The sequence below is a fragment of the Crocodylus siamensis genome, chromosome 4, assembly GCF_052110815.1.
Source record: "Crocodylus siamensis isolate JL-2025a chromosome 4, ASM5211081v1, whole genome shotgun sequence".
Lineage (NCBI taxonomy): Eukaryota > Metazoa > Chordata > Crocodylia > Crocodylidae > Crocodylus > Crocodylus siamensis.
This window is the reverse complement of record NC_143398.1, coordinates 157,867,916-157,889,669: the sequence shown is the minus strand read 5'-3', so window position 1 is coordinate 157,889,669 and position 21,754 is coordinate 157,867,916. Positions and strand designations below refer to the sequence as shown.

Genomic DNA, 21,754 nt, shown 5'->3' with positions numbered 1-21,754 from the left:
GGCTGGAGTTATTCGTCCCTTTCTGAAGCATAACTTTACTCTGACGTGAAAGGGGGGTGGGCAGATAACAGAACAAGGAGCAACCATCTCAAGTTGCAGCAAGCAAAGTTTAGGTTTGATATTAGGAAAAACTTTCTCATGGGTAGGGTGGTAAAGCACTGGAACAGATTACCTAGAGAGGCTGTAAAATCTCCATCCTTGGAGTTTTTTAAGACAAAGCTAAACAAAGCCTTGGCTGGGATGATAGAGTTGTGGCAGGTCCTACTTTGAGCAGGGGGTTGAACTAGGTGCCCTCCTGAGGTCTCTTTTAACCCTCATTTTCTATGGTTCTGTGAGATGCATGGCATTTACTGCACCGAATGCAGGGATCACAGGAGGAAGGAAGCTCACTATAGTAGTTGTGGTGTGTGTGGACAAGGAGGGTACCTGTGTCTGTGCAGCAGTCTGAGCTGTGAGTCTAGTCTGCTTGGGCTTACCCAACCCAGTTCTCCCCAAGCCTCCTTGGGTATCGGGAGCCTGGGGACAAGTGCAGGCCACGGCCCCTGGCCAGGAAGCCGAGCAGTTTGTACAACAAGCTGTTTATTAAAGCTAGTTTAAAGCCAGCTGTGGTGCATCTGTGGGAGCGTCCCAGCAGCAGCGCTGGGTTTCCCAGACTGCCAAAGCTAGCCTTGGATTTGGAGTGTAGGTGGGCACTCCACGCCCAATCCCATGTCTCAGCTGCCCTGGCTCCTGCCTCACCCCCAGCACACAGCCTTGGCCTGTCTTGTCTGTCCCCAGCCCTGCTGTGTCATTCCCCACCTCCCACACCCTTGGGAAAATGCTCAAGCATTGTATGGTCAAGAAGTTCAGTGTCACGTTGGGTCAGTGCCACCCCCCTGCCCCCAGCTGGCCAATGTGGCAGGCTGGCACCTGGCCTGATGGGCCTAGTCATGGAAGGCTCCAGCCAGCTGGGCCCACATGGTTATGATGGGGCTGAGCCAGGGTTGGGGCGGGAGGTGGTGGTGTTGGAGACAGAAACCATGGGGAGGTCTCCAAACTGTCCCTTCTCTGTGTCCAGCACTGCTGACCCCACCTGCCTTCTGCTGTCCCCACACAGCTGTCCGAAATGACAGGAACAAGAAGAAGAAGGACACACCTAAGCCGGAGAGCTCGGAGAGCTATGTGGTTACGCCTGAGGTGGAGAACCTCATCGAGAAGGTGCGCAAGGCTCACCAGGATACCTTCCCTGCCCTGTGCCAGCTGGGCAAATACACTACGGTGAGTGCCTGCACTGGGGCTGGCAGGGCAGGGCCTGTGATACAGGGTGTGGTGGGTGCTGGCAAAGCTGGATGTGGGCAAGAGCTGTGGAGAGGGAAGTGCCTGTGGTTTATGTTGAGGTGCATTCACATAAGCTGTTGAGAAGCGCAGGCCTGGGGTAGGAGGCGGTGCACTAGGCAGTGCTGTGAGCTTGCAGCCTCCACCTTGGAGCATTACTGTGCCCTCCTTTCACCCTTCCCTGGAGCATCACATGGTCCTGCCCCCTGCCAGGTTCTGACTTCAATTCTGGAAGCAAACTCAGAGCATGGAGCAGACTGCTGGCCTTCTGGGGGTAGAGAAAAGGAGAATGGGAGCCAGATCTTCTGGCTTCTATCCCCAGCTCTGCCTTCTGATTTGCTGGGGCAGGGTCTTTCCCTAGGTGTGGCATGGTGCCTGCTGTGTGCCATCCCTGGCCCTGGGGATTTGGGACGTGGGTCTTCTGCCTTAGGGGAACCCCATTGCCCAGGCCCTTCCTTCATGCTGGCCTGCACTTGCAGAATAACAGCTCGGATCAGCGGGTCTCACTGGACATCGACTTGTGGGACAAGTTCAGTGAGCTGTCCACCAAGTGCATCATCAAGACAGTGGAGTTCGCCAAGCAGCTCCCCGGCTTCACCACGCTCACTATTGCCGACCAAATCACCCTTCTCAAAGCTGCCTGCCTAGACATCCTGGTGAGGATTGGCGGAGGGGACTTTCCAGAGCATCAGCAGAGCTGGCTGAGGAGTGCTGGGGGCAAGGGATGCAGAGGCAATCATGGTGTCCATGACAGGCTGGGTTGGGCTGATCTGGACATGTGCGTGAAAGGAGCTGTTCCATGCCTGGACAGTTGGAGATGGTGTCCCCAGGCAGGTGGGCTAGAGGAGTGCTTAAGGTAGTGGGAGGAGCAGCATTGCAGGGCATAGGTGAGGCAGGAGCACAGGCTGGGCATGGAAGGCCTGAAGGAAGTAGCTTGGGAGGTGCTGCGGAGATGTGCAGGGGCCAGGCCAGGCTGGGCAGTGATGTGGGGTGTGAAAAGGGCAGGCTGGGAGGGTGTGAAGGAAATAGGCTTGGAGGTGTGGGGCAGGGGGCAAGCCAGGCTATGACGGGGTTCAGTGGAGGGGGGAGGTCCTGGCCTCAATAGGGCAGGGGGAGCTGTGCTGGGTTGTGTGGGGAGAGGGTAGGGAGGGCTGTGTTGGGGTGGACAGAGGGGGCTGCCAGGGTTATGCTGAGCCTGCGTATCTCCCACCCAAGATCTTGCGGATCTGCACACGCTACACGCCGGAGCAGGACACCATGACCTTCTCGGATGGGCTGACCCTGAACCGCACCCAGATGCACAACGCTGGCTTCGGGCCCCTCACCGACCTGGTCTTCGCCTTTGCCAACCAGCTGCTCCCACTGGAGATGGATGATGCTGAGACGGGGCTGCTCAGTGCCATCTGCCTCATCTGTGGAGGTGGGAGCTGGGGGACAAGGCTTGGCCAGGGCAGGGGCCCTGATGTGTGTGCGCATTGGGGTGGGGGCAGTGGTGGTGCTTGGCAGCTTTGTTTGTAGCCCTTGTAAATATGCTCAGGCTAGTGCACAACAACCAGAGCAGGTCCTGTCCCTGCCACTGTGTTCAGCCGGATCCTCAGTAAGTCAGAGCCCCCACCCCCAGGCCATGATTTAAGCAGTAAAGAGAGGGGGGATGTTTATCTCCTCACCTTCCTGCCCTTGTGCCCAGAGAAGTGACTGGGGCTTTGCATCCCAGGTCTGTTCCCAGCATCGTTTCCCCAAGGGAACATGGGCTAGGAGTGGAGGCTGGAGAGGAAAGGGGTATCTGTCTCTGGGTCTAGTCTATTCATTTCTGTCCCCCTGGGGACTCTGCAGCCAGGGAGCCAGAGCTTTGGCACTATGTAACCAGGTCCCTGCCCCTGCTTCTGCCACCTGTCCACAGCCCTGAGCCCTGCCTGACAGCACCCTCTGGTGGGAGACCTGTGCAACAGGCGGCTGCATGGCTGGGGACAGGAGATGGGGATAGGAGGGACAGGCGCCTCAAGACCAGTGTGGGGGTAGGGGCTGCCTTTAGGGACAGAACAGAGTGCTTGAACCCCTTCTCAGCTGCTGGGGAGGCAGTTATGCGTCTTGCACCCTGTCGGAGGGGCTTATCTCAGAGGCTGCTGTTGCACTCACCTGATTGCTCCCCACACACCTGTGCGCAGATCGTCAGGACCTGGAGCAGCCGGACAGGGTGGACAAGCTGCAGGAGCCGCTGCTGGAGGCACTCAAGGTCTACGTGAGGAAGAGGAGGCCTAGCAAGCCCCACATGTTCCCCAAGATGCTGATGAAGATCACAGACCTGCGCAGCATTAGCGCCAAGGGTGAGGGCCTTGGGGGCAGTGGAAAAGCAGGCCTGGGGCTGTCTTCCCTCCCCACCTCCCACCCTTTCCCTCATCTGACCATCCAGCCCACAAGGAGGTTAGGGGAGTGTCTTTGGGCAAGGCCCCTTCTTTGAATGCATGTACACTGTATGGCACCCAAATCCCACTGTCCTGTGCAGATGGTGTGTGTGTAGGGGTCCTGCCTAGGGCTCTGAGGCTTCTAACTCCAGGCTGTGAGTGTGGTGTGGACTAGAGTGTCCCATGCACTGTGGGGTCCCCAGCTAGGTGGGGAGACCAGCTCCTGCCCTGCATAGAGGGCATCACACCCCAGTGCAGATGGGAGGGTGCCCCCCAGCCTGGCTCTCTGCTCCAGGTGGTGTTGACCCCTCTCCCCACCCATCTCCCTGCAGGTGCGGAGCGGGTGATCACACTGAAGATGGAGATCCCTGGCTCCATGCCGCCCCTCATCCAGGAGATGCTGGAAAACTCGGAGGGCATGGACACACTGGGTGGGCAGCCGGGTGCTTCCCGCATGGGCAGCTTGGCCCCACCCCCCGGCAGCTGCAGCCCCAGCCTGTCACCCAGTTCCAACAGAAGCAGCCCGGCCACTCACTCGCCCTGATGCTGTGGCTGATGCTGGGACCAGGATGCCACCAGTGCTCTCTGCCCCCAGGACAGACAGATGGACGGACAGACACGCAGCCCTCGGAAACTGCCGGGCGAGCAGTGTTCCCCCTCCTGCTGTACCGTGGGGCCCTGGCCCCAGCTCCTTTCTGTCTGTACCAGCACACACAATGTCCATGGCTTCAAGCAACCCTGGGCTCCGGGGTCTGTGCCTGACTTGGGATGAACTCCGCAGCAGAGTCTGAACTGCATGACCTGGGCCGGCCCTCACAGACCAGCTCCTGCCTCTGTGAAGGCGGGGAGGGGAGCAGCAGGGGGCTCTGCTCTCGCTCTCTCCATGGGGGGGTGGGACACTCGCTCTGGGCAGTGTCCATCGATACAGGACTGAAGTTCACCAGGATGGAGCAGAAACACCTGTAAACTGTTCGAGAGCAACCGTTGCAGCCAGCCAGCACCCCCTCCTCAGGCCAGCGCTCCATTCCCCCCTTCCCCACCGCTCACGCTCACTCGCACCCTCTCCCACCCCTCACAGCACCCCGATCCTCAGTCGGGGAGGGAAACCGTGTGCCCCCCTGGCCCTGCCTTGGTGGTGATGGTGGTGGGGACACTGCACCGACGTGAAGATGAAGTGGTTTTTTTTTTTTTTTGGTTGCGTTACATTTCAGATGTTTTGGGGATGGGGAGGGGCAGGGAGGGCATTTTGGGGGGGCATTTTTGTTTCTGTTTTTTTTCTTTTTTTTAAATTTTCATAACGATCAAAAAAAAATCCTTTTTGTCCTCGTCAGCTGATTGTGGCCGCTGCCCCTCCCCCCCACGCCGATGTCACCAGCAGCAAACAACACACAAAAAACATTAAGATAAAAAAATAAAAACCAAACACGATTAGCTTTTCAGGTTTAAAAAAAAAAAGAAAAAGAAAAAAAAAGTAAACTGTCACCCGGAGGAAGAAGATTCATTTAAAAGAAAGCAAATTATATATATATAAATATCTATAAATATCTATAAATACGTTTTAAAGAAAAAAAAACTTTGTAAAAGTTTGAAGGGGGGGTTTTTAAGGGCACGTGTTGCAGTTGGAAGCAAGAGAGGTTGCGGGAGTCGATGTGCAGGGGGCGGGGGGAGGAATGGGGTTCTACACGCTTTATTATTATTAAATTTTTTTTGTTGTTGAGATTTTTTTAGTGGTTTTAAAAAAAACACAATGCTGAGAGATTGAAAGGGTGAAGTGGGGAAAGGCTGGATGGCAAAAAGAAGAGGTATGTACACATTTGTAAACACTTGCACGCACACACACTACTTGCCACCCCCCAGGAGCTGGCACATGCCTTCCCCCACCCCACTGAAGAGTGTCTTCCAGCAGAGCAGCGACCCAAACCCACCTCCCATCTCAGCATCCAGTTGATGGGGGTCAAATTGCCTCTGGCAGGACCAACGTGGGAGCTCTACTGCTTCCAGCTGTGCATGCTAGCCCTCACGGCGTGTCACTGGTACCCACCTCCTTGCAGGCAGAGCGTAGCACAATGCTTTGGTCTCTGAGGAGATCTCCTGGTTGCGCTAGGTCTGGGGTTGGGTCAGAGCCAACAGAGGCAGGGGCCTGTGGCTGTCCCTTATGGGGGCTAATCTGGGTGCAGTGTTACACTGGGAGGAAGGGAAGGAGAGGCCTGGGGTGAGGTTTGCACTCAATGAAGAGCCTCTGCCCAGCCTGGCAAGGCTACTGCTGCTCCTGCTTTGCTCCAGCAGGGCTGATGCTAGGACAGATAGAAACATGGGGCATGGGCTGGCATGCAGGGACAGCGACTTGACCACAAGTAGAGACGGCTGCCCTGTGCTGACAGATGCCTTTTGCATCGGAGTGGGGAGGGGGAAGGCCTGTTCTCTCCCTGTCCTTTAACCGCTGTGGACAGTGACCTCTGGCAGTGCTCACCAGGAGCTTTGCGGAGCCCTGCACTTGGGGTGCAGGGATCCCTGCTCAGTGCCCAGGAGCAACTGCTTTGTGCCTGGTTCAAGCCAGGACCCTGCCACCTCCTGTCCCAGTTGTCTTTCTCATGCTGTTCCCCGTTCTAGCCACTAGGAGGCAGCAAAACTGCTCTGCTGCTGGTTGTGTGTCCCCCTGCCCCGTTGAGGCGGAAGGGGGCTGGGAGCATCCCCCTGAGCAGAACAGCTCCCTTCTCTCCTTCCCACTGCCTCTATCAATGCATCCCCAGGCAGCTCCGTCTGAATGGCCCAGGCCTTTTGTTAACACAGATTTACGCAGCCTTAGGGCACATGCCCCTCTGCTTGCATAGATGGGGAAACAAAGTCATGCTGAGGACCATGGCAGAGCTGAGGCCAGAACCCAGGAGTCTGGCCCTCCCACTCCCTTGCTGTAACCACTAATCCTCATGCCATCATGGAGGAAGAACCCAGGACTCCTGGCCCTCAAACCCATCTGAGCCAACATGCAGGACCCTTCTTCCCCCTGCACCCGCAGCTGGCAGCACCCCCCCCCACACATGCGCACACACACACTGTTGTGGTGTATCAGTAGAGCCAGACATGGGTCTCAGGCCTGTGTGGCCCAGGAGATCCCAGCTGCGCTGGGCACTGCCCAGTTGCAGCAAGGCAGGGCCTGGCCAGGCTCCACTTGTAGTAGGAACTGGTTCATGCCTAGTCCTGGGCGCTGGGGTGCACCTCAGGAACTGGCATGGGGGCTGCTTTGTTTGCAGCAGCTCAAGGGTTAACTGGAGGGGGGGGGTCCTGTTTGTGGCAGGGGAAGGGTTAACAGGCAGGCAGGGTGAATGATCAGTGGGGGTGGGGGTTGTCCTATTTGTTTTCCTTTGTACCTTTTTTTCCAGTGGCCTCAGGGCGAGTCCGTCCCAGCCCTCCCACAACAGGAAAGTGTGTGTGGGGGAGCCTGGCCCGCCGCCAGCACCCCCCTGCTTTGTCGCACCCTGCCACGAAGAGCCCCTGGGACCTGGCAGCTGAGGCTCAGCCAAAGCAATGAGGCAGGTGCAACTGATGCTGACAAAGCGCTGAGTTAGGAGACAGAAGAGTGGGGAACCTGCACTACATCCTGCTGTCCCACAGCCCCATGCCAGCTTAGTTTTGCCCTGGGCTTCCTCCCATCTCACACTCATGATGGCCACTCCATGGCCATCGCTGCCACCCCTGCTGTCCAGCCACATCTGCCTGTTGTTCTCCATCACCGGTCGAAAACACAGCATCTGTCCACATGTTTTCACCCTGGGCTCGGCCCTGCCCATGAAGCTGACAGCACAGGCACAAAAACACAACAGCTGCCACATCCAGCCCACGCATAGCACACACAAAAGCAACCCTGCGCCCATGCCCGGGGCCTGCGCAGACTCCCCTGGACGTAGAGCACAGCTGCAGCACGTGGGTTACCTCTGCCCCTTGCGTGCACTGGCACAATCCTGGAGCGATGCAGCCGTGCAGTTCTGTGGGGCTTCACGTGTTTACATGATGGCAAAAGGTTGAAGCCCAGAGCAGCTGGCAGGGGTCAGGGCTTGGAGAGGCAGGATGGGCCCACTGTCTCCCAGCTGGGCTAGTGACAAGCCTGGTGGCTGTCCTGGCAACTGCTCTCTGGGGAAAGCAGTGTTTCTAGACTGCAGGAAACCCTGGTGTTCGGAGCTTAGCTCCTGCCCCACAGTGAACGCCTCCCAAAAGATTTTGCAGAACAAGCAGAGGTGTGCTGGTGATCTCCTGTGGTCCCCGCGTGTGGCCAGGGCCGTACAAGGGCCCAAGCTCTCCTGTTACCCACTGCTCTTTATTCAGAAAACATATCAAAGCTCAGGCATGAAAGAGCCCCTGGTCACAGGCACAGATGACACTTCCCCACCACCACCTCAGCCCCAAGTGTCGAGGGCAAGGGGCCCCCCACTGTGCTGTGGAGAGGCCAAGACTACCAGGCCAACTCATGGCACGATTTGTCCTTGCTGTATTTCTTACATTGCTTAAATGAAAACTTAGCTTCTTTCAGGGCCAAACCAATGCTCTCACCGCAGGGCAACGCAGCCTCCCCTAGCCACACAGCCTCCCCTAGCTGCCTCTGTCAGGGTGGAGATTAGGAACCAAAAAGAATTGCCATTTACTGGCTCAGATCAGTCATCTCGCCCCCATCTCCTGTGTCACACAGTAGCAGAGAGCGGATGTGGAAAGGAAGACGGAATTGGGTATGATCAGGGATTTTTTTTTTTTCCACTGTTCCTCGCTCACTTGCAGCCGCCAGCATTTAAGGTCTAGGAAGAGCTGATTCAGAGGCTGTATCCCTAACTCCCATGCTCAATAGCTAGTGGTGTCCTTTTCCTCCAGGAATTTGTCTAATCTCTTTTTGCATCTGGCTAAACGGTCAGCTTCCACAACACCTAGCGGCAATGAGTTCCACACCAAAAATGACACACAGTGTGAAAAAGTACTTCTTTATGTTCATTTTAAACTTACCACCTACTAGTTTCATTTTGTGATCTCTAGTTCTTGTATTATTGCAGCCTCTGGGGCCTAGAAAAAGCCCCCAGCTCCACCTCTCTTCCTGTGGCCTGGCCTGGAGCCAGCAAAGCCAGGGCCCAGCACAACACAATGAGGTCCCCCTGCCTTGGTGAGGTCTCCATGCATGGGCTGGGAACCACAGGTCACCTTGTTGCAAGGCACAAGACTGGCCCTGCCAGCAGGGGCACTACCAGGCAGTAGAGACTGTGGGGTCCTGTTGCTCTGTCTGAAGGTCACTGTGGAGAGACCAAAACAGCAGCACCCCTGGCCCTTGGAGGCTGAGAACCGACACAGCTCATCTTGATGGTGCCGCTTGGCTCTGTCCTTCTAGCCAGTCAGGTCAGGAGCGTGGAGTGAGGAGGGAGCTGGGCCCTAGATGGTGAGATCGTCCCTGCTCATGGAGGGGGAGGCCTTACTGTGTGGGATAGGGTCTTTGGGCTGGAATGGGGCTGCGGCCTTGTAGTGCTCGGGGGCACTGCTGCAGGGTGACCCCTGGGTGCTCCCACTCTCAGGGGGCAGGAAGCACTGGGCCTGCTCCTGGGCCTGGTTAGACCAGTTGTCCTGCTGTTCAGTGGCGGCAGCAGTGGCACCAGCTGGGTTCGAGGGGCTGACGGATTCCCGTCGCCGGCACTGGCCCTTGTACAGCAGGTGGGCCAGCTCCACCAGGCTGAGCCCCGCAGATGCCATTCCCACCACAAAGTAGAAGTGGATGAAGATGGTCTTCTCGGTGGGCCGGGACACGAAGCAATCCACACGGTGGGGGCAGGGTGCACGCTGGCACACGTACGTGGTCTCTACCTCGAAGCCATACAGCTGCCACTGCCCCAGCAGGAAGCCAACCTCAGCCAGGATCCGTGTGATGACATTGGCCACGTAGACGGCCCGGATATGGCGGCGCCGCTGGGCGGGCTGTGGCCCTGCACCGCACTGGGACCCAACCTTCCCAGCCCTAGCCATTTTGGCAGTCTGGTGCATGGAGTAGATGACAAAGAGCACAGCGGGGGCCGAGAGGACCACCACATGGAAGACTAGGAAGCGGTAGTGGGAGACAGGGAAGGCCCGGTCATAGCAGACCTGCTTGCAACCTGGCTGCCGTGTGTTGCACACGAACTCCTCCTGCTCGTCCTCGAACACATCCCCGCCCACCGTGGCCAGGATCAGGATGCGGAAGATCAGCATCACCCCCAGCCAGAAGCGTCCCACCATGGGCGAGTGCTCCTGCACTGCATCCAGCAGCGAGCTCAGGAAGCCCCACTCCCCCATGGCTGGGGGGTGCCCCGGTGGTGCTGCTGCTGCCGCTGCTGCTGCTGCACTGGGGAGAGCACAAGGTACACCCATCAGCTGCTTGCCTTCCAGGACTGAGGAGTTGCAGGGGTGGGGGAACCCAGATCTCTGTGCATCCAGGGCAGAAGCTGCGAAATGGGGCCCTTTATTGCCCCCAGCATCTGGAGCTTGTAGGAGCAGGGTTGGGGGAGCTTCAGCTGCTCTCAGGATATTCTGGAGCCCACCAGGGGTGTTTTGAAATGGGCCGTACCCATCTCTATGAGAGTGGCAGTGAGTGTTTTGTTTCCAGCAAACAGGCTCTGGCCAGCTGCTTGTCTCTCTATGGGGCTTGGCCTATGGCTGGGAAGCTACCCTGACGGGACCCATCAGGGCACACCTGCCCTTGGCTGGCCCAAACTTCAGCCCTGCCCCTCGCCCAGCAGAGGGTGAACCTGCTGGTTGCAAGTCAACAGGAACAACCTCTAGGAAGCAAAGCTCCCTCCCTCCCCCCTACCACAGTTTAAAGCCAGAAGACTGGACTCAGATGTACTGCAGGGGGAGGAGGGGTGTCCAGAAGAGCAGGTGAAGCAGGGCCTGGCTTCCACCACTGTCACCCTCTGGGGCAGAACTGGCCCCCTCCCCTGGGTGCTCATGAGAGAAGCCCAAGTAGAGGCAGCAAGTCAGGGCTCTGGACTATGGTTGTGGGGAGGGGTAGCAGAGTTCCCCCCTCCATGCAACCCATCCCATCACTTGTCCCATACCCTCTTCTCTCCCCCAGTCCACCCCCAGGGCCTGGTCCCAGCACAGAAGGCAGGGGCTGGCATCTGTTACCTGGAGGCTGGTGCAGTCTCACCCTTCCCGGGGCTGCTCACGGGTGCCTGGCTGGTCTCAGGCTGATTGGGGCACTCACATTGTCCTGTCCCTGTCCCCAGGCTGGGCTGGGCTGGGCTGTCCATGGCTTTTCCTGGCTGCTCCGCCTGGAGCCTTTTAAAGAGACAGTGCAGTCCTCACAGCCCAGCCCTGAGCATCCCCCACCCAGGGGAGCTGGGGGAAAACCCAGGGATTCTCTCCGAGACAGCATCCAGGCTGGCATGGTGGGTGCATGGGCACAGACCCTGCAGCCTAAATCCCCTCATGGAGCCCTGGTAGCACAGCCCAAGGCCACAGGTTTTCCTAGTGGCAGGGGGGAGCCTAGTATCTCCATTCCCTAGTAGGTGCAGCCAAGCCACCTCCAGACATTGCTGGCATAATGTCCTCCTTGGTGGCCAAAGGTGCAGGATGTCTCTGAGATGAGGCCTCGTCTTGCTGAGCTTGGAATTCCCCTGGGTCAGGGCTGGATTCGTTCTCCCTGCCTGGGGCTGCACGTCAGGGCCAGAACCACTTGTCCCGTCCTCCCAGCATGACCCAGCTGCCCTGGTGAGGTCACTGGCCCACAGCAAGCCCGAGACCCCTGTGCCCAGAGTACAGCTCAGGGAGGGGCCCAGGAGCTGCACATCCCAGTGTCTGGGCGGATGGAGCTGCAGGAACAAGGGGTCTGAGACCTGCCTGTGCCGGTGCTCTTCAGGGGGTCAGCCTTGGGGAGCAGCTGCTGGGGAAGGACTGCTCTCCTCCAGCAGGTACCTCTCTCCTGCTGGCTTGTAGGTGATGCCCTTAGAGGTGGCTGGACAGCCACAAAGATAATAGGGATGGGGAAGGTGGGGGAGCCTCCCAGGTGAGGGGCTGGCTGGCCTGTCACCTGAAGATGCTGGAGAGCATCGTCTCCCAGGACTGAGGGGTGACAGCAAAGCTGCCCTGGTGCCTGGGCCTGCTGCTGCCTCCCTTGTTCCCAGCCTCTGCAGCCAGCAACTGGGGTGGGCGTCTAGACCCAGAGATTGCAGCCCTGGCTCCAAGTGCAGCCCTTGACCCAGCAAGAGTTTCTAGACCCAGCAACTGGGGTGGGCTTCTAGAGCCCAGGGCCCCGACACAGCTGAGGCAGAGATGAGGTGACAGTGCCTGCTCCACCATGAGCTGTCTCGGACTGTCCCTGACACCTACCAGCTGCTGATATTTTCTGTCCAGACTTAATGGCAACTGCCTGTTGTGGGGAAAGGAGCCTGCAGGACAGGACTGGACAGGAGGGGCCAGGGGAGCAGAGGAACAGAAGCTGGGGCCAGACTGGGGTAGCCTTTAACGACAGGGGCGCCCTTAGCAGACTTGAGCCTTCCATGGACCACAGGCCACAGCCCTGAGCCTGCAGCCAGATGTGGGTAGCACCACTCTGGCTCTCTGGGAGGAAAGAGGCAGCATGGCCAGTGTGTGCTGCAAGGCTAAGACACCCATGTAGGCAGGGATGGCTCCACAAGCCTGTTCTGTGAGGAGGAACCTCCCAAAAGCTCTTGGTCTCTGTCTGCATGACCGCAGGGGCCCAGTGCCAAGGATCAGAGTAGTGAATGGTGGGGGGGCAGCTCCCCAAACACCCTGAAGTCACCAGGAGCTGGTACCAGAGTTGGAAAGACAGCGAGAGGTCCCCAGGAGTTGAGGGGTATTGCTCTGATGGCTCCCGGGTCCCACTCCTCCTCAGCTGGATATTCTTACAATGGTTGTGGAGGTGGGGAGGATGGAGACCCTCTCTGTTGCCTTGAGGGAGGGTTGCAGCTGCTGTACACTGTGGTGGCACCAGCAGTGGCTGCCCTGCAGCCATACCAGTCCCATGCATGTGCTTGCCTGGACTACTGCCCACATGAGCATGGAGAGGTCCAGCTCCCTTGATAGCTGAGGCTGGGGTGGGTCAGAAGGTGGGGTGCTGAGACCTGGGGACCATCCCTGAGCCCCGACCTTTCTCTGGAGGTTCCTGCAGAGTCCTTGGCTGCACAGGCCCAGGGCAGCAGCCCCTTGGCCACCAGCATCTGGGATCCCAGAGGACACGTCTCAGCCTGGCTCAGCTTCTCCACTGTGACACGGAGCCCCTCCAGCACCCTTGCTCAGGGCCCTGCATGCTGGGGAGCTCCCTGCTCTGACCCACGGATGGAGCTTCAGCTAAACAGGAAATCATTCCTGGGCTGGGACTTTGTGGTGCCTGGTTGTGAAAGCAGGGGCTTTCCACTCTACCTCCCCCTCACACACAGCTGCCATAGTTTGGCCCTGGTCCCTGTCACCCACTTCAAAAGTGCTTTCCTTACAAACCCTAACCATTCAGTATTCCCCCCCAAACCGCCGTAATTTTTACTGGCTTTGCACAAAGCCCCCCAGCCAAAATAAACAGCCCACTTAGTAGGCTGGACTTCAAGTCACACTCCTAGACCTGACATGGGTTCAGTGTTAACTTGGGCAAGTGTCACTATCTTCCTCTGAGCCTCAGTTTCCCCACCCATGTGTCAGGCAATGAGATTACTGAGACATGCCTGCCCAATCCCCCTTGGCCAAGCACACTTCCTCCTGCCTGTCAAGTTACTTCACCCCTCAGTGACTCAGTTTCCCCATCCTAATGGCCCTGGCAAGGCCAGTCTTGGGAGCTTAGAAATCTGATCACCTGTCGGCCCCCCCAGCTTCATGCTGCATTTCTCTGGGAAGTCATCAATCAGAGAGAGGAGAGGAGGCGAGGTGTGGGGGGCATGGGGAGTCGTAGCAGTGATGTGTCTACACTGATTATACCAGCGCATATGTGCACGGGGGAGCAGCCAGAGGAGCAACTACCCAGATAAAGGAGGAGCCAAACAAGGCTTCCCATATCAAGCTTGGCATAGCCCTGATGGCTGACTTTCCAAAAACTCTTATTGCCATGAGTGCCTTAAATAGAACAGCTCCTTGGAGGGGAGTGCTGGAGAGACTCTCCAGAGCCCTGGCAGTGGAAACTCTGACAGAGCTTTCCACACTTGACTGTCTGCCAATAGATACCTCGATGCCACTGATACGGCCCCATCAGGCAGCTCTGACCTGCCTCAAGCTACAGGTCTGCAGGGGTTAAGCTCAGGCACAGATGGATAGAGGGACACCACTCACACATCAGTGATGAGGAGGAGGAGGAGGAAGAAAAGGCATAGGCTAATGTAGCTAACAGCACTGTCAGGGATCAGCAAACCTCAGTAGGACCTGGAAGGGGTAGGCTGATGGTTGCCTCTCTCAAAGGGATTGGGGCATCACAGATGGACTCAGATTTGGTCAATATAATTCTTTAACTCATCTGTGTGGATCCCCAGTCACAGCTTCTCTGCCCGCAGGGCTAGAAATCTGTGGATTCAGTGCACCTCATCTGCAGAGGGGTCCGTACCTCTTTGTGGATAAATGTGCAGCGCTCACGCTGTACTGTGTTCCAACCACGCATCGATGTCACCACTTGACTGCAAAGCATCCCGCGGGGACCAGAATCACTACTCACTTGAAGGGGCTGCAAGGATCTATGCGTTCTAGATAAAGCAACCTCAACTCCAAACCCAGTAGCTAGGACCCTCCACCTTCCAGCAGGAAGAGCGCCAGCCAGGTCTCTACCTCTGCCTGGAACTGGGATTTGTTCCTTCCACCCTAAGGCATTGTTAAGAGGTTTGGAAGCACGAGGGATACAACAACTTCAGCCAGGACAGAACTATGCCACAGACAAGGCTGGGGAACGGCGGTGGGGGGGTAAGGGTTGTACGATACAGCACAGTTTAGCAGCAGCAGCACCCCAGACCCAGCTGCCCCTGGCCAGGTGCTGAGCTTTTGGGTGGTACAAGAGCTTTTAGTCTGGGTCTGTCCTGGTGACTTCCCTATTCCAAGCCCCATGGCCAGAAACGGCCTGTGCGACTCCTCAGCAGACAAGGTGAGGTTACAGCAGTGGTTCTCAACCCTTTTAGACTAAAGACACCCTTGGAAAATGCCAGCTCTTAGTTTTATCTCTTTTTTTCCCCTCAGTCAACAGAATTAGGAACCTCTTTGGCAGATTTGGCCTGAGACAAGAAATTAAAAAAAAAAAAAGCCAAATGCAAGTCACTGGTGTAGTCCTGCAGCTCATCACATAGACACCTCCTCAGTGCCTACCAGCCAGCCCCATGAACTTCAGACAGGGGCTACTGTGGTCGGCTGGTCTTCCTGTTGATTGGCTACCAATGCTTGTCGTGTGCCTTCACCCCCTGCCCACGCGCCCCCAGCCTGGGCAGCGTATTCTGCCTGCTTTATTTCTGACAGGAGATGGCTGATGCTAGCACTTCCTCTCACAAGAGGCCTGTGATAACAAGTGGTATCTCTTTTGGCTCATGGCCAAACTCCTGTTTTCCCCCCAACCCTGTTTGGCTGCTCCCCGCCCTGGGCGGACACAGATCACTGCTCACCACCAGCAGGCTATCTCCCGCTTACTTCCAACACATGTATGGGAACCATGTGAGGAGCCGTGCTTCGCTTTTATCTGCCTGCTGCAAAGAGCAGCCACCACTAGCGCCTCCTGCTTGCTTTCCTGGCACACTGGCAACCATCCTGGGGGCGGGTTATCATCCTGTCTTTGTGCGCTACCGCCAAGGTGGACAGGGCTTGAATCCTGCTGCATCGTGCCAGGCAAATCTAAGCTACTCCTGTGTGCTAACAGATCACCTTCAAGCACAAAATCTGAAGCCTCATGCCATGCCCCTGGGAGGTCAGCACTAGCCCCTGGAAAGACAAAGAAGCTGAAGCTAGGGATTTTGCAGAGGCAACCAGCTAGTAGGGCTGCAATTGAACTCCAATATTCCCAGCTCTTTACACTGCCACAGAGGGGGACACATGTGTCTTTCTCTTTACTGCAGACAGTGTGATGCTCAGAGCAGGGGCTTGGTAAGATTGCAAGGACTGTGTGTGGACCAGTAGGAGATGCCAGGGAAAAGTTACTAACATGCCAAACTTAACAGGCTGCAGGACTTTTACCTGCAGGGATCTCACCTGGGCTGGTCAGCTGCAGGAAGGAAACAGAGGCAACAGTTGAACTATGAGAGGTTTTCGGGGGGCGGGGGGTGTCAGGAGGCATTTTGGATAGTGACTGAATGCTCTCTCTCCTTGAGGAGCTGCTGCAACAGGCAATTGCAGCCTAGTAGAAAGCAGGAAAGATTTGCATCTCATAGACTAACGTGTGTGTATGTGTGCGTGTGTGCGTGCGTGCACAAGCATGTGTATGGGCCGAAGCTCCCTTCATCAGATGCAGCTTAGAACAAGGCTGCTCTGATACTTAGGAGATAAGAGCTACAGGCAAGTCATCAGCAAGGCAAACACGTTAACTCAGTTGGTTTCTGAGATTGGGCTGATCTTGCTTCTCTTTCTGCTGATTTTAAATCCAGGCTCCCAGTCTGAACTTGTGGGGAGTGGCCAAGCTAGTTCACGCCACAATGGTGGAGGTGTCCAAGCTGGTTCAGCCACAATGCTGAGTCTAGGTAAAGTGAAGCAACATTGGTCTTACTTGTTGGATCTGGTATTACTCGCCAAGGCAGACACTTCTTTCATTCATGCGGTTCATAGGCTCAGACCAAATTGCTTTTGGACAAAATCATCAATCCCCGTGACAAAAACAACCAACTTTCAGCTGTCTCAAAGGACTTACCTCCAATGCCTTGCCTGTACTTGGCACGAGGAGCTAAGACAGGAGGTGTACTTGAGACCACTGCCACAAAGACATAACAATGGGCAGTGGTGGTTGGAGACTCCAGTCTGCAGGGGATGGAGGGATCCATCTGCAGCCTGATCTGTTGTCCTGGGAAGTCTGCTGCTTGCCTGGAGCCCGGATCTGAGATACCACAGAAAGATTACAGAGACTTGTCCAACCACCTGACTACTACCCTATGCTGCTCATCCATGTGGGCACCAATGATACTGCCAGGAATGACACTGACCAAACTAAGGGTGACAACAGGGCTCTGGGTGCAAGTGTGAAGGGGCAGGGGCACAGGGGGAAGGGCCATGGCATCCTACGGATCAATGCATGGCTGTGCAGGTGGTGTCACCAGCAGGGATTCAACTTCTTCAACCACGGGATTTTGTTCCAAGAAAAAGATTGCTAGGAAGAGAAGGGATCCACCTGACAAAGAGAAGGAAGAGCATCTTTGCAGACAGGCTCGCTAATTTAGTGAAAGAGGGCTTTAAACTAGATTTGCCAGGAGATGGAGACCAAAGCCCCAAGGTAAGTGGGGAAGCAGGAGACCTGGAGGAAGCACGAAGAGGAAGGGCAACAGGGGAGGCCTCCTCATTCTTTCTGAGAAAGTAGGGCAATCTGCTAGTTACTTCACATCCATGTACATGAATACATGGAGCCTGCAGAACAAGCAGGAAGAATTGGAAATCCTCGCATAGTCACAGAATTATGGTGTGAGTGGAATAACAGACTTGGTGGGAGCTTGCATGACTGGAGCACCATCATGGATAGGTACAAACTGTTCAGGAAGAACAGGAAAGGGAGAAGAGGGGGAGGAGTTGCTCTTTATGTAAAAGAGTTGTATGACAGCTCAGACCTGAAGTATGAAACTGTAGAGAGGCATGTTGAAAATATCTGGGTTAAGGTTAGAGGGGAGAGCAACGAGGGTCATGTTGTGGTGGGTGTCTGTTATAGACCACCAAACCAAGAGGATGAGGTAGGTGGGGCTTTCTTCAGACAATTAGTGGAAGTTTCCCAGTTACAGGCCCTGGTTCTCATGGGGGACTTCAATCACCCTGAGATCTGCTGGGAGGGCAATACAGAAGAGCACAGGCAATCCAGGAAGTTTTTGGAGAGTGTTAGGGACAACTTTCTGGTGCAAGTGCTGGAAAGGCCAACTAGGGGCTGTGCTCTTCTTGACCTGATGCTCACAAACAGGGAAGACTTAGTGGGGAATGTAGAATTGGATAGCAACTTGAGTGGCAGTGACCATGAGATGATCACGTTCAGGAGCCTGACAAAAGGAAGGAAGGAGAGCAGCAGAATACAGACCCCAGACTTCAGCAAAACAGACTTTGATTTGCAGGATCCCCTGGGAGGCCAGTCTGAGGGGGAAAGGGGTCTAGGAGCTCTGGTTGTACTTTAAAGAAACCTTACTGGGTGTGCAGGAACAAACCATCCCACTATGGAGGAAGGCTAGCAAATGTGGCCGGTGACCAGCTGGCTTAGCAGAGAACTCTTTGGTGAACTTAAACACAAAAAGGAAGCTTAGAAGAAGTGGAAGCCTGGCCAGATGAAAAAGGAGGAGTATAAAAATATTTCTTGGGCATGAAGGGATGTAATCAGGAAGGCCAAAATGCAATTGGAGTTGCAGCTAGCAAGGGACATGAAGGGTACAAGAACCTACAAGTACGTTAGCAACAAGAGGAAGGTCAGGGAAAGTGTGCGTTCCTTACTGAATGGGGAGGCAACCCACGACAGATGAGGAGGAAAATGCTGAAGTACTCGATGCCTTTTTTACCTCGCACTACACAGGCAAGGTCAGCTCCCAGACTACTGTACTGAGCAGCCCTCAGTGGTGAAATAGCAGGTTAGGGACTATTTAGGAAAGCTGGATGTGTACAAGTCCATGGGGCTGAATGCAATGCATCCAAGGGTGCTGAGAAAGTTGGCTGATGTGATTGCAGAGCCACTGGCCACTATTGTTGAAAACTTGCGGTGATCAGGGGAGGCCCCAGACAACCGGAAAAGGACAAATATAGTGCCCATCTTTAAGAAATGGAAGAAGGAGGATCCAGGGAACTACAGCCCAGTAAGCCTCACCTCAGTCCCCAGAAAAATCATGTAGCAGGTCCTCAAGGAACTCCCTTCTCAAAAGCACAGTGGCAGAAAGAGATCTTGGAGTCATTGATTCCAGAATAAACATGGGCCACCAATGTCAGTAAGGCAACAGGACCTTGCCATGCATCCACAGATGCATCTCAAGCAGGGCCAAGGAGGTGATCCTCCCCCTCTATGCGGCACTGGTCAGGCCGCAGCTGGAGTACTGCATCCAGTTCTGGGTGCCACACTTCAGGAGGGACGTGGCCAGCATCAAGAGGGTCCAGAGGAGGGCCACTTGCATGATCCAGGGACAGCAGGGCAGGCCCTACGAGGAAAGGCTACAGGACCTGAACCTGTCTAGCCCTCATAAGAGAGGGCTGAGGGGGGACCTGGTGGCTATCTACAAGCTTACTAGGGGGGCCAGTGGGGAATGGGAGAGACCCTGTTCCCCCAAGCACCTCCTGGAGTAACAAGGAATAACAGCCATAAGTTGATTGAGTAGGTTCAGGCTAGACATTATAAGACACTACTTCATGGTCAGGGCGGCTAGGATCTGGAACCAACTTCCAAGGGACGTGGTGCTGGCTCCTACCCTGGGGGGTCTTTAAGAGGAGGCTTGAGAATTACCTAGCTGGGGTCATATGAACCCAGTTTTCTCTCCTGCCCAGGGCAGAGGGTCAGACTTGATGATCTACTTGGGTCCCTTCTGACCCTACATCTATGAATGTATGAATCTATAATTTCTAAGCACTTGGAAAAGTGTGTTCAGGAACAGTCAGCATAGATTCATCAAGGGTAAGTCATGCCTTAGCAACCTGGTTGCCTTCTATGATGAGATGAATGGCTCTGTGGATGTGGGAAAACAGTGGACATAATATACTTTGATTTTAGCAAGGCTTCTGACAGTCTTCCACAGCAATCTTGCAAGCAAACTGAGGAAGTATGGGTTGGATGAATAGTAGGGCTGTGTGAAGTTTCGAGTCCTGATTCAATCTGGAGGAGATTTGGCCCAATTTGGTGGCCGAATAGCTGAATCTGAATCATATCAGGAGACCAATGAAAAGGTCTGAATGGATTTGAAGCTCTCTGAATCAATTCAGAAAAGATTTGGAGAGCTTCTGTGATTCAGGCAGTCCCCACTGGCTGCAGCAGGGCACTGGACCTGGACTCTGTGCTGGTAAGTAGGGGTGGGGGAGGGGGGGATGGAGGAAGGATGGGGGGGGGGACCATCGGGGGACCCAGCCAGGCCCCATCCCCTCAGCCCCCCTGAGTGCCCCCCCCACCTTGGCTGCCCCAGCTCCTGGCTCTTTGAAAAATAAAGCCTGGCCTCACTGGCTGCTGCCAGGTGTGTGTGTGTGTGGGATCCCTGCTGCCCCCACTGCCCACACTGCATGGGGGCTCTGCCACAAGCCCCCCCAACCGCTCTCTCAGCCCCCCCATGGCTGCCCCACCCAGCCACAGCTTCAAGCCCTTAAAAAAAAAAAAACAAAAAAACCCTCCAAACACCAAAAAAACCACTCACCAGCTGCTACAGTGGCCTCGGGAGGCTTGTGGCAGAACCCCCCATGCAGCATGGGGCACTGGGGCAGCGGGGATTGCCCCCTGCTAGGCAGGAGGTGATGAGTCAGGGCTTTTTTTTTTTTTTAAAAGAAGAGCCAGGAGAGCAGGTGGGGCAGCCACTGAGAGTGGGCAGGATATGGGGCCAATTTGGAGATTTAGCCAATTCGGCTGTGGCCAGATCAATTTGGGACAGTGATTCGAATCACTGAATCAAATCACTGTCCCCTGAATTGGTCGAATCCAAAGTGAATACTAGCTGCTTTGCACAGGCTTAATGACTAGACTAAGGTGGATAGAAAGCTGGCTGGATTGTTGGGCTCACCAGGTAGTGATCAATGGCTCAAGGTCTAGTTGGCAGCTGGTATCAAGTCAAGTGCCCCAGGGGTTGGCCCTAGGGCTGGTTTTGTTCAATATCTTCATTAATGATCTGGAAGATGGTTTGGGATCTGGATGGATTACACCCTGAGCAAGTTTGCTGATGATGCCAAGATGGGAGAAGGGCTAGGATTCAGAGTGACCGAGACAAAATTGGAGCACTGGGCCAAAAGAAATCTCATGAGGTTCAGCAAGGACAAGTGCAAAGTCCTGCACTTAAGACACAAGAATCCCACATACTGGTACAGATTAGGGACAACCTGGCTAAGCAGCAGCTCTGCAGAAGAGGATTTGGAGTTAAAGTGAATGATCAGCTGGATGCGAGTCAACAATGTGTCCTGGTCAAGAAGCCTAAAGACATACTGGGCTGCATTAGTATGAATGTTGCTGGCAGGTCAAGGGAAGTAATAAATTATTCCCCTCTGTTCAGCAATGGTGAGGCCACATCTGGAATACTGTGTTGAGTTTTGGTCTTCCACTATAGAAAGGATGTCAACAAGTTGGATAGTTCAGTAGAGGACAATGAAAATGGTGAGGGGGCTGCGGCACATGACGAGGAGAGGCTGAGGGAACTGGGCTTATTTAGTCTGCAGAAGAGCAAGACTGAGGGGGGATTTAATAGAAGTCTTTAACTGAAGAGTGGTTCCAAATAGGATAGAGCTAGACTGTTCTCAGTAGTAAGAAATGACAGAACAAGGATCAATGGTCTCAAGTTGCAAGGGAGGTTTAGGTTGGATACTAGGAAAAACTTACTAGGAGGGTGCTGAAGCACTGGAATGGGTTACCTAGCGATGGTGGTGGAATTTCCATCCTTGGAGGTTTCTAAGGCCCGGTTCTACAAAGCCCAGGCTGATCCTGTTGGGGATGGTCCTGCTTTGAGCAGGAGGTTGGACTCTATGACCTCTTGAGGTCCCGTCCCACCCTCATTTTCAGATTCTATGAACAGATAGTCACAATACAGATAAGAACAGAACTCCAGAATCATTTAGAAAGCAGCTTGAACTCCAGCTCCAGATTTCCTGCACCAAGATGCCCACTTGTTTTGCAGACTGCTGCACAAGTGCTGGAATGTATTCTTCAGTGGAAGAAGGCTGCCTCATTGGGGAATATGCTATCTGAAGCTAGGTGTCATCATGCAATTAATTCCCTTGATTTTCCAGATGGA

General features: G+C 55.1%; 2 protein-coding genes across 5 annotated transcripts in view; one reads left to right on the top strand and one right to left on the bottom strand.

The window, feature by feature from the left end:
- RARA (retinoic acid receptor alpha) overlaps positions 1-5,248 on the top strand; it is a 110,050-nt gene extending 104,802 nt beyond the window's left edge. For all 4 annotated transcript variants that reach the window (XM_090044466.1, XM_090044468.1, XM_090044465.1 and 1 more), the window contains 5 exons: positions 1,097-1,257; positions 1,794-1,970; positions 2,530-2,734; positions 3,480-3,638; positions 4,049-5,248. In XM_090044466.1, coding sequence (XP_089900592.1) covers positions 1,097-1,257; positions 1,794-1,970; positions 2,530-2,734; positions 3,480-3,638; positions 4,049-4,260 — 914 coding nt within the window. In that variant the 3' untranslated portion in view covers positions 4,261-5,248. The remainder of the gene's footprint in view (positions 1-1,096; positions 1,258-1,793; positions 1,971-2,529; positions 2,735-3,479; positions 3,639-4,048) is intronic.
- A 3,871-nt stretch (positions 5,249-9,119) lies between these two features.
- On the bottom strand, positions 9,120-10,010 carry GJD3 (gap junction protein delta 3). The gene has a single exon (XM_090044469.1). The coding sequence runs from the start codon at positions 10,008-10,010 to the stop codon at positions 9,120-9,122; it is 891 nt and encodes a 296-aa protein (XP_089900595.1).
- Positions 10,011-21,754: the final 11,744 nt, after the last annotated feature.